This window comes from Hoplias malabaricus, chromosome 11 (genome assembly GCF_029633855.1).
Source record: "Hoplias malabaricus isolate fHopMal1 chromosome 11, fHopMal1.hap1, whole genome shotgun sequence".
NCBI lineage: Eukaryota > Metazoa > Chordata > Actinopteri > Characiformes > Erythrinidae > Hoplias > Hoplias malabaricus.
Window position 1 is genome coordinate 7861586 of NC_089810.1, and position 12673 is coordinate 7874258.

At 43.7% G+C, this 12673-nt stretch overlaps 1 protein-coding gene across 1 annotated transcript in view; it reads right to left on the bottom strand.

Moving 5' to 3' along the window:
* Positions 1-945: 945 nt before the first annotated feature.
* Positions 946-12673, bottom strand: part of LOC136709217 (RNA polymerase II elongation factor ELL) — a 55476-nt gene continuing 43748 nt past the window's right edge. The window contains exons 6-12 of the mRNA XM_066684302.1: positions 11436-11560; positions 9922-10042; positions 8453-8894; positions 7149-7212; positions 5176-5347; positions 5026-5070; positions 946-3611 (exon numbers count right to left, since the gene is read on the bottom strand). Coding sequence (XP_066540399.1) covers positions 3498-3611; positions 5026-5070; positions 5176-5347; positions 7149-7212; positions 8453-8894; positions 9922-10042; positions 11436-11560 — 1083 coding nt within the window. The 3' untranslated portion in view covers positions 946-3497. The remainder of the gene's footprint in view (positions 3612-5025; positions 5071-5175; positions 5348-7148; positions 7213-8452; positions 8895-9921; positions 10043-11435; positions 11561-12673) is intronic.

Genomic DNA, 12673 nt, shown 5'->3' on the forward strand with positions numbered 1-12673 from the left:
AAGTCTCCAGGACACTGTTAGAGATTCTCGTTTATCTCATCCATGCCTCCTTTTACACTTCGTAAGACCCATGTCTTTAGTCACTGATGATATCTGTTTCATTTTGAAGCTCATCACTAATTCTTCCTAGCTACTTGACTCTAGGTAACGGACACTTTGCGGCGTCTGTTTGCATTTATCTGAGTACTTTATTAAACTTTAATTGAGGAACCTCAGTGGAACTGTTACCAGTTTCTGTAGAGGATTTGTTTTTCTCGAATTCTGTGATCAATAATCAACTCTGGTGATTATTTCAGTTAAATACTAATTCATTAAACACATTTCTATGCACAATATTCAACGTTACACTGCTGCACCTTTTTGAACCCACTGTTATAAATCGTCTCTGTCCAGTTAAACACCTGTGTCTCCGTGTGTGTTTAGGTCCTGCATCATTTGTCCTTCACTCTGTGTGAACCAATAGAAACCAATAGAAATGCTCCAGAATTACCATCTTTTTTACGCTGATTTCTATTGAAATTAAGAAGGTTTTTCCTTTTTCTGTAAAGTTAGTATTTTGGGTGATTCGTGTTTTTAATTGGACAGTGACGGAATATACTTTTTTAATCCAATCAAATTTTAATATTTATGAAAGGGAATTTTGCAATTAATTTGTACTTGAGGTGGTACTTAAATGTGCTGCTGCTGCTGTGTGTGTGTGTGTTTTAGCTAATGTGGTTAGGGCTCTTCCTTGGGTCTGTAGAAGACTGTCAGCTTTTCCTCTTCTCTTTATAAAAAAGAGCAAATAAATAGCAAAACTGACTGAAACACAATGCTTTTCTTGCCTCCTTCTGCTTCACTGATTCACACCCTGCACCAATAATGAGGTTCATTCATTTATTCATTGTCTGTGACCCTTATACATTTCAGGGCGGCCGTAGAATCAACCTGCAATCGCTGGGCAAAATGTGAGTGCTAGCTAGCTAAGGCTACATATGAGAGAGAACTCGGCACACATTCACAACGCGGGTCAAGTTAATGCGGTCCAGTTTATTTAAGGCATCTACATCAAATACATGAAGTAGCCCCATGAAGGAAGAAAACATCATTAAAAGTTTACAGTTAAAATAACAAACAAACATAAAAGAAAAAATAAAAGGAACAAATAGAGAGAGACCTATGATATTTTGGCAATTCTATCAGCTTCCACACAATTCAAATTTGGACTGAGGAATGGCGAGGACTAACACTGCAGGGACATCCATAACAACTTCGCAGCTCCATGAGAGAAATGTCAAAGCACAGAAGTGACACAAAAATACTTCCAAAAATGTATGAGAGGCAAGTGGGTAGCGTTTGCAGAACAAAAGTGGACAGGTCGCTGGTCCACGGCGGTGAGACTCGGCCGGTCTGTTTGGTTTCAGGGCCGGTTCCTTATTAAACCAAGAACCGGAGGGGCTCTAACAAGCGTCGCAACCTTGAGAACCATGTTTAAAGTGTCAGATACGAATGGCAACTTGATCTCAAACAGATCTTCAGAGCTGCTTCCAGAGAGCTGCCCTTGGGGTCACTCCCAGAGCAGTTGCCATTCGTGTTAATCTTCAGGAGCGTTGGAATACTTGAGGAACGTTCGGAAGCGGAGATACTTGGGATCAGAAGTACACTCAGCAGGAGGGTAGCTCTGGATATGAAACTCTTTAGCAGTCAGTGAAAGCAATGATCATAAACCCCATCAAAATAAAAGAGCAGGCAGCTTTTCCCTCTCTCTTAAGATTGTGAAATCTCTGGCCTCTAACTTCCTGTTCACACTAGAGGGCGACAGAGCGACAGGGGATATACAGCCATGATTTGGAGGCAGGAAGCAAGCAGCAAATTCAGCGGAGATTTTCTCTACTGTACGCAAATGAGTTTTAACACAAGAGACATGACAAAAAAAATAAAGACTCCGAAGTCCTGAACACACCCATAAGACACAAACAGGAGACATCGCCCTCTAGTGTGAACACAGGGTCAGAGAACGGAGGGGACTTTAATGATGCAACTTAGTGGACAGTGGTTCAGTGAAAGAGACGGCCGTCAAAATAAAAGTACAGAAAACAGAAAAATCATGTGCCAAAGTGTCAAGAAAGCCTTAAATTAATGTGCTTTTGAAACATGATTGTGTACGATGTGAAGGAGTTTAATAATAAAAATAACAGCAATAAAATCATAATAATAACAACAAGAATATTTTAAGGACACAATGTGCTGTAGTGGTTTAAGCACTGGACCCAGAATTCATGGCATAACTACCACCGTGGTATCCTTTTACTGCAGTTTCTCCAACACAGATTAGTGCTCGTTTTGGTCCAGTGAGTTAGGCCTTAAACACGAGATCGAAGGGATTTGAACACTCCAGTTTTATCACGATCTCAGTGTCTTAGGTGCTAGTGAGACCCAGATCCAGCGTTAAAGAGCAGGACCGGTGAGATTTAAGGCCATTCCCTACGTGTTTCAGGGGTACACACAATTTACTTTACTTTTGTTGTGAGTAACACAACTGTAATTCAAATTCAAACATTCTCCTGCTCTTTTGTGAGTTTATGTAACCGTTGTATAGTTTTAAAAATGACTTTTTTTCATTTTATTCAACAAAAAAGAGCCTGAAAAAGGATTCACTGGTCGCTGCATTTGTTCTGTTCTTGGGGATAATGGTGTGTTTAAAACGACTGCTACTTTGGGTTTAGATGGGGATTTCGATGTTCGTGACTGTAACCATAGCGTATTAATACTTCATATTGATCCAAAGTCAGTCATTTTTAAAACCACGCAACAGTCACCGTGAAATGACTAAAGTGCAGGAGAGTGTTTGAATTCCGAATCACAATTTACATTAAAATCTGTGCACCGAATACAATGAACTTCCGATATCGGAACGATCGCCCTTGAAAGTGCACCCTGACATGCTCCGGACTCTAACAGGGTCGACCCAGATCTTCTATATTTCCCTCTTCCCTTTGTTCTATCCAGTGATTAAAACCCTTTATTATAGAAAGTCATGTTCTTACAAGTTTACAAATGTACATTCAGTAAAACAGCAAAGTAGGATCTGTGCAGAGACAGGAGACAGGACAGAGGGCAACTTCTAGGCCTCTCTTACCGTCCCGTCTTCATGATTGTACCATAGAACGAGCCCAGGGCCCTAAGAGACAAAGGGCGAGCCGAGAGTTGATGCACGTTGCATTAAAGGGGGTTTTCGGGAGTTTGGCTTAAGTCACGTCTCACCATCTCTACCCTCGCAATCGCACCGATGCAACACTTTCCACAGACTAACAGAAGAAAACACACACATTTAAAGGGCTCTAGTCACGAGTCGGAGGTCTCGGCCTGCGTCAGCTTCACCACCGTTTGTGCAGAGGACGTGGAAATGCTTCTTCAGGTTCTTCCAAAAGGAACCAGGTTTACTGCTGCTTCATCTCCACGGAGGAGTCTTTTTGGTCCGTACAGCCGGCCCAGGAGGACGGAAATAGGGGTCAGCACTAGGACGGGGTGTGAGAGCGTGTGTCATAGTCTACAATCATCTGTTTGATGTGAGACAGTTTCTGATGGAGATACTCGCAGCGTTTCTTCTCTTCCCGGTAGCCAGGAAACTTCTGCAGAGAAACACACGTGAATAAAAAACACACGTGAATATGGAGCAAGGCAAGTTTATCTATAGAGCACCTTTCATACAGAAGCAATTCAAAGTGCTTTACAGAAGAAACAGTTCAATTAAAATCATAAATGTCCAATAAAACAATTAAAATACATAAAAGAGTAAAATGATTATAAATGATTAGAAATGATACTAAAGCGCAGTTATAGAATAAAAGTGCAGAGTATTTTAAACCGAGCTGTAGCTGCTCAAACAGGAAGTCTGGATTTAAAAGCGTCTAAAAAAGCGGTGGGTTCTTCATTCCATGTTCGACATCTTTATCACAAAAGTTCTAATGAATATCAAAAAGGTTTAGAGTTTCTCACAGAGAATAAAACTAGTCTCGGGAATAACTACAGAGCTGACAACGAAACAACTTTGTGACACGTGAAGCTCCTTCAGTGTCAATGTGACTGTGGCCAACAGCAGCTAAAAAACAAAAAGCCGATGCTTACGCGAAAACAGCCTGTTTTCACGATGAGATGCTACAGTGGATTCAATTATAAATTGTGTGTTAATAAAGTGATTCTAATTCTAAAACCAATAAGACTACGTTTATAAAGGCCTGTATATGTTTTAAGTGCCTGTTTATAACATGGTTATTAATTACACTGTAAACACGTTAAAAGTGATTGAGGCCTAAATCTGACTGAGTGCAGTAAGGGTGTGAGCAGCCTTTCAGAAATGTACATCTCTGAGATTGTCAGGTCCCGTGATCTACGCCGGCTTAACTTTCAGTGGAAGTCAGTGTAAAAAGATGGTATTGAGAGTCATTTTGGAGTGTTTCTATTGGTCATTCATCATGAGATTGACACACAGTGTGAAGGACAGCTGCTGTGTTCAGATCATGTAGTAACTAAACATCCACAAATATGGAGATGTTTTTATGCAGACCTACATTTTCCTACATAGTAAACTGATCAGGATTGAGTAAGGGAATTGACAAAGAACTGGACAGTCGTGTAAAACTGATTAAGGCAGTTATCAGTGAAACCCTTAATTAAATTCTTCGATTCTTATTTCTCTGTAAGGTACAGCAGTGGTGTTAGAGTCCAGTTGTGTTCCTAAAGGTTCATTACATTCTCTTCTCCAGAAGGAGAGGGGGATCTCTGTAATCTTTCATTATACAACTGTGGAGAATAAAAGAACACAATAAAAGTCCTGGAGATGAAACGGGGCGAATGACATCAACACGACTTTAACATCCACAGTTCATATAGAGTAAGGTACAGTTCTGTTCCTAATTAAAGGGACAGACTCTGTTTCCTTGAGGGTACCACCACAGAGAGTTTTCTGAGTGCAGTGTGCACCTGGATCAAATAATCATCTTTGACAAGAACGCTGTGTATGTAAATACTCCTCTGATATCTCACCTTCTTGTATTTCCTGTATTTCTGCAGTATCTGCTCCTCCATCACCTGAAATGTTGACAGACCTTGTTACTCATGGCCATAAAACCTTGCTTTATTCGTGTTACATTAAACATGTTCAGCACAAAAAGCACAGCCCCAGCGCTGTCCTACCTTGTACTCTTGACTCCCAGGAGACAATGTCTTTATCTTGGACCCCAGCTGGACGAATATGTCAGTGACCTTCCCGATCCGCTCGTGGAGGTCTCGGTACTCGTCGTATTCAGCACAGAAGTCCTCCTTGTACTGCTGCCGCTGTTCCCCGTCCGTTATAGAGCTGTATTTTCTGCAGAGACGTTACAGAAGGAGCTTGAGATACAAACACAGGCTTTGTCTCGATGTACTGTGCTCCCCACTGCCTACGTATTACAGCACAATCAGCAACAATTTAATCAAACTTTTAGTTTTAGTCTAAAGCAGTGGTTCCCAAAGTGGGGTGGGGGCATGGAGCCATTGCAAAGAGGTGAAACAAGGCGAACGGATGAGGTGCACAATGCATGTCACTTCTGATAATTACACTGTAAACGTGATTTGGTTTTGTTCACCAAGAAGTTGCAGTTTTGCATGGATTCCGTTTTAAATAAACTATGTGGAGTTTGGAAGCTTAGGATGTGTGTGTATGTGTGTGTGTGTGTGTGTGTCTGAGTGGGGGGGACTCATCTACAAAAGGGGGACCTCTGGTCTAAACTTAAAATATAACAAAAGCTCAAATAAAATGTAAAGTCCCCACCCCCTAAACGACAAATGAAATGTGGATTGGCTCAACACATGTTAAAAAAAAAAAAAAAAACAGAACAAGAGCCAGTGCCCTGCCCTGAACCTGCTGGAGTCAAACCGTGATTCTGCAGAGAGATTTTACTGTGACAGAGATGACTAACACCATAAGCTATAACATCTTAGAGCCATTAAAATGATAACATGGCTATTGAAGACTATTAAAATACGTATATATATATATATATATATATATATATATATTTGTGATAATAAGTAGGTACCTAACTAGGAAGGTTGCCGGTTCAATCCCCAAATGCCCTTGAGCTAGGCACCTAACCCCCAGCTGCTCCCTGGGCACCCACCGCTCCAGTGTGTGCTCACTGCCCCCTAGTGTTCACTAGTGTGTGTGTAAATGTATGTTTCACTGCACGGATTGGGTTAAACATGGACAACAAATTCCTCTGTGTGCAGCACAGTGTCCAATAAAGTGATTTTAATTCTAAAAAAATAAGACTACATTTATAAAGGCCTATAAATGGTTTACGTGCCTCACGTAAAAGGCTAGTCGTTTCACACCACATTATCACTGACGTTTATAAAGACACTCTGTTGGTGGTTCATTCATTAAAGGGTTAAACTCATTAACAAATGTGTGCTGGAGCTGACGGAGTTAATGTCGACTGACGGAGGAGACACAGTGAGGTCAGTATTCAGTATAAACGTGTTAACAACATGATTAATAAACAAACTCTTAACCGTTTATAAACCTTTATAAGTCTTATTCTAAAGGGGTGCCGACTAGGCCTCAGGTCCAACAAATGACCAACAGGTGGCACTGCAGCCCAGAGCAAATCTGGACCATTTCCCAACAGCTCAATGAGTTTCATATTGTGAGGATTGTGTGGTGGAGAGTTGGGGCTTTTTTAGTTGTTTATGAGTTTTGCAAGATCAGGTCTCATAGTGAGGTATAAATAGAAAATTATAGCTTTGGAGGTGTGTGTCAGTGTTCCCTCCCCCTCTCCCTCCCTCTTCGGCAGCCGAGCAGGACGGGATCTGGGAGTGTTTACGTGAAGTATTCCCAAGAATCTAGGTAGCTGTACCTTCTTTCCCCATTTCATATTTAAAATGCTTTTGAAGCTAATTAAGCCCGTCATTGTCTCAGAAATAGCGGGTGCTCAGCTGGTGCCTGCAAAAACCGAACCACTCAAGTACACAGATGTTCCCGGAGAACCGAGGGAGCCCCTCTTCGCTGTTTGCTCAGCCTTTGCTGCGCAATTAGACTTTCATTCACAAGGCACATCAACACAAGCAGGCAATCTCTGAACTCACGGCTGGTTCAGAGAGCAGCACGCGATTCGATTTGGACTTACAATAAATAGTCAGGCAGCTCCTCTGGTGAGGCACGGGTCACAGGTGTGTTGGGGCCTTCGTGGTCTACACACACAAAAACAAGAGCAGAACATGTTCAGAACACACACGGCAGAGTGATTTATCAGAGGTCTTTCTGATAAGAAAAGTGCTCCTGCTGCTTGGACGTCTGTCTCTGTCCTGTGTTGCTTCTCTGGGCTGTGGGTCAGCCAGCTGTTACTGAGTCAATCATCTACCAGGCCTCCTCAGACGCACACACACACACAACCTGGAACAATCCCACTGGCAACACTCTCCGCAGGGATATGCCTCGACTTGTTCTGCATTTGCCTCTGGATGTGACACTGAATGAGGAGCCTATGGCTCATTAATGTCATCATCTACACACTGAGAGTAGGTGGTTTCACTGTAAGATGTTATTAGGCCTGACTCTGTCGACTCATGGGTGAAGTAACAAACAGGAACGTCTGACATCTATGACATGGACTGGTAAATTTAGCTTGTTTCTACACTTACTGTCCATTTTGTCAGCTCCAATGTCCACACAGATGCCCTGCGTGTTTCTACAATTACAGACTGTAGCCTGTCTGTTGCTCTGCATACTTTGCTACCCCCCCTTTCCCCATTCTTCAGCGCTCAGGACTTCCACAGAGCAGGTGTGATGTGGTGGTGGGTCATTCTCAGCGCTGCAGTGACACTGTGTGTGTTGTGCTGCTGTAGAGTGGATCAGACACAGCAGTGCTGCTGGAATTTTTAAACCCTGTGTCCACTCTCTGTCCACTCTGTGAGACACTCCTCCCTCGTTGGTCCACTTTGTAGATGTAAAGTCAGAGACAGTAGCTCATCTGTTGCTGTACGATGTGTGTTGGTCGTCCTCTAGTCCTTCATCAGTCCTCTGTGTTTTTTGGTGGGTGGGCTATTCTCCAGCAGTGACATTGTCAAGATTTAAAAAATTCTAGTAGCACTGCTGTGTCTGATCCACTCATAATAGCTGGGTCAGTGGTATGGTCCAGCAGGAGTGAAGGAACAGTGCTTTCTCCTCCCATAACTATAGCCCTAGTGTGTGTTTACTGCTACAGTTGGAGTGTCATTAAGGTTTCACGTCTATCACTTTTTCTTCCTTAAGCCAGGAATCCTAACACTGCTAATAACAAATGAAAGCAGGAACTTCTAAGACATAAGAGCCATGCTAACTGAGGCATGTTTGTCTCTTTAAGCCACAGGTTTGGTGACATTTTCTGATGAGGAATTATTCAGTAAGGAAGTCGAATAGACTTCCTTAAGAAGAGAGAGACACCAAACATACCTTCAAGATTTTCCTGGTTATGTTTCAGATCTGGGCTAGTCTCCACCCATTCAGGTTTTAAGCGCTCTCGCTCCTTTTCTTTGTGCTTCTTGGACTTCTTCTTTTTGTGCTGGCTGTTTGCTAGCTGCTGGTCAGTGCAGATAGGGGCTTCAGTCCTTGGGGGTTTGGCCAACACTGGCGACTGAGGCTCTAGTTTATGGATACCATTGGATTCACTGAGCTTGTGCCGGTACACGCCATTGGGGCCTGTTTGAACACTGTTGATGGTCCTTTCTGGCTCAGGCTTGTTCTGCAAGCTGGAGCTTCCAAGGCCAGAGGAATTATGGCCAGCGGAGGAGCCGAGATGTCCGTTCGAGGGAGTTTGCGAGGGCGGGTTCTGGTCGTGCAATCGCTGCTTCTTCGGAGTCTGACTTTCCAGGTGGTCAGAAGGCACTGGCCGTTTCTGGGACAGATGTAGAGGAGGATATTACAAATGATCATGTGCTAACAGACACAAGCAATGAAAATAAAAAAAAATAGCACACAAGTCAAACTGAGCTTTCCCACTGCATGGTACCTACTCAAATCACCTCAGCTGTACTCATCTTTTCTGCTTTTCCATTAAGTAAATTTGGTGCTGGTTCTGGAAGTGGGTTCTTGTTTAGTGGCTGTTCTCTCGTGGTTCAGAGCGAGTCGAGTAGGGACTAAACCGTGGCGTGTAAACCTTGCAGAGCGCTGATTGTCCAGAGAGAGTCGTCACTCTACGCCACGCAACGCAGACGACCAGCACCAACTCTCCATCTGTAAAATCTCCAGCTGCAGCAGAGATCACGTTTGTTTTTATCCGACTCACGACGGCAGCTCGTAAAATGACGCCGTGGTCTTTTGAAGAGGTTCAAACGCTCCTCGGATCGGTGGCCGACGAAAGAATCCAGCGAGAGCTGGACGCTGCAACAAGGAAGGAACAAACTCTACTGATCTGTCTGAACTGATGACGGAGCTGTGTTCAGTCCCAAACAACAACACGCCAATGCACCATGAGTAAACACCGCTTAACGTTACCGCTGCCGTTGTTGTGGCTTCCAAAGCCCACTGTTCCCGTTAGAGATGGGGTACACTGAATACATTTCTGGTGGGGTGGCCAGGGAACAAAACAGTGTGTAAAGCCGAGTTGAGTAGAGAAGGAACCATGCAGTGGAAAATCAACATAGCTGGCTCTATAGAAACAGTAGCAACGAAAGTGCCCCTAGCACTAGAATGGTGCCACACATACATTTATACCTTTTTCCTCAGGAAATATTCTTGCATTCCTTGTGTTAATGATCAGAATTCCAGCTACTGAAGTTTTTAATGATTTTCGTACATGTGTAATACACATCACAGGCTCAAGGGTCACACACCTGCTGCGGGAAGCCTCTGCAAAGTAACCGTACTCTGATGGAAGACTGTGGAGTAAAAGGAAGCAGTTATTTTAATGGGTACATACTCACCACAGAGAGATTCTTGACTGGGCTAAGCTGGGATGGAGAATCCCCTGTGGTTTTGTGGAATGAATGGTTGGACTGGAAGGTCTTCAACTGGCTGCTGCTGCTGCTGAGAGGCTGAAGCTTTCTGCAGGATTAGAGGGACAAACATGTAAGTTGTTTTCAGTCAGTGTGCATTAGCAGAAACCTCTGCCACTCATCCACGAATGCGTGAACTTAATAAGGAAGCTTGTGCCTGCGTTTCCCAAAAGCTATAAACGAGGCCAAGCTGTGCTTTCAGGGAATTGAGAAAGTAAACAGGAAGATGCTTGGGCTTAAGAACTATGAGGAAGACCAGAGTCCAGGAGTTAAGAGCACTTCTAACAAATTCATGACACACTCTTTCACACCCACTCTTGCCCACACCCTAGTCAGAACGTAGTCAGGGCTTGTTAGTTTGCTCTTTCCTTGCGCCGCTTGGTTCAGCTGCTGCTCGCGTGTTTCCTGGTGGCTGATAAGATCTGCAGTGGAGCAGGCACTGGCTTCACTGATGTCCAGCAGAGAAAACAATAGCGCCAGACGCATTCCCTCTCCCCAAACGCTCTCCTCTGGCAATCTGCTTCCTACAGCTCTTTCCTCAGATACAGTGGCCTATTATCTAGCTGAGGGATCGCTCCTCCCCTGCGGCCTGGTCTGGGACCTCCTTACCGTGACCTGAGAAGTTCACTGACTGAACTGCACAGAGATCAAGGGACACAAAATTAAAAAGTAAAAAAAATAAACAACAACAACTGCTTTCAACAGGAATTTCATGGAGTGACCAAAGTCTTAGTGGATCAAAGTTCTTTCAAACCTTCTTTCGGCTACGTTTTGTAAGCCTAGCTCCAGGGGTTTAGAAAACGCTTGCATGTTGCGAGAGCCGTGCAAGGACACTACTGCCTCTCTTCTCCTGGCCTTGATCCTGAAAAATGGTGGATAGAGGTGAAACTGGAGGAGAAAGTCAAGCGCATGGCCAGTTGAGAGAAGTGTGGCAAGCTTCCCAAACAGTTTGCCTTCCAGCTCCACCGGCAGGGTTGGGAATTTACGACCCCTATTGTTTCTTGGAGGAACACTGAAGCTTCAGAAGCCCTCTCTGTAATTCCACTCAAAAACGCCATGTGGTGAACTGCGCAGCTTGTCCCTCTGACAGGCCTATTAACCGGATCATGTGTGCAGGGTTAGGAATTTAACAGGGCCCCTGAAAGTGTCAGCACAGTGGACTTCAGGGGCCAGACTATACAGGCCACCAGCACAAATGATGGGGCTGTCACGAGCTGTCAGCAGCCCCCCAATGCTCAACCTACGCAATCATCCCATTACGAAAGCTTAGGAGGTCAAACCCAGAATGCCTTGAGGGCTTATAGAGGTTTCCATACAGAAGCAGCTGTTGTGTTGACTTAAGGACATAGAACTAATGCAAATTCAAAGTAAACGTTGAGCGCTAGGATTAGGGAAATGACAACTGCATGGCCCAGGAACACCAAGGCTAAAGGCTAACCCACCTGGCTAGAAGCTTGTGGATTTGCTGCTTCTCCTCCTCCACATAACCGGGCCAGTCCCTCTGAACCTGCTTGTAGAAGTCGTCTTTCAGCGTGAAGCTGTGATCTTTGGGGTTGAGTTTGGCCACCTGAAAGAGGAAGAGATGCACCGTGGTTATGATTGATGTGGGACTTTGAGACTTGTTTGAAACCATCTTTGACCAATGGAGATATCCCAGAACCATAGCTGTGTCCCAAATCCACACTTAATTCCTATTCTGACTAGTTTTGGAATATGTGTTATGTAGCATTATTAAAAAAAAAAACAGAATGCATAATTAGAAGCAGCTGGTTTTCGAGTACAGTAACGATGGACACGTTTGTCCCACAATCCAACAGGAAACAGAAAGGGAGGAGCTTCTCACGTCTCATGACTTATTTTATGACCTACACTGTGCACTACATGGGGTGTAAGAAGATATTTGAGTTTCAGCCTTTGCAGCTTGGTATCTTGGACCTGTGTTGTCATAGCAACATTTTATCACGATCCTGTTAGTAGTAAGTTATAGTAGGTAAATATATTTTGTACTAGCCACCACAATCATACTATTAATATTAGTACATAGTACATGTTACATAGTATTAATGTGTTATACACCATTAGGAAGCAGCCTGTGTCTGGCTCAATTAGGAGAGGAAAATTGTCCAAAGCTGCCCTGTGAAGGACTGGTGTCCCCTCCAGGGTGTATTCCCGCCTTGCGCCCAATGATTCCAGGTAGGCTCTGGACCCACCATGACCCTGAATTGGATAAGGGTTACAGAGAATGAATGAATGAATGAAAAAGTGTCCAAAGCTTTGATCAAAACGTTAGCGCCTCTCCACAAAGCTTTAAACACAATCTGAGTTTTTAAAAGTTTGACCACGCCTTTCTTTAAAAACACAGTCTGTATACAGTGTATGTACTGATCTTCTCAATCGTCTTCGAAACTAAGTATGTCCCAAAAAACATGAACATTTAGTGAGCTCACTCTATAAACACGTCTAGTGGAGCCACCCCAACCCTCTCCCATCTAAACATGATCCTCTTCTCTAAATATAATTAAAGCAATGGTCTAATTGCTGCCGCCAGCACCGCAGTCTCCTTCTGATGACCACAATGCTGCTCCCAAATTTAAGCTTTACAGGAAACGTGCAGCAAATAAACCCAGCGAGGAAATCAGCTGAGCTCCATTACGTTCAGACTGCACACACACCCTTAACT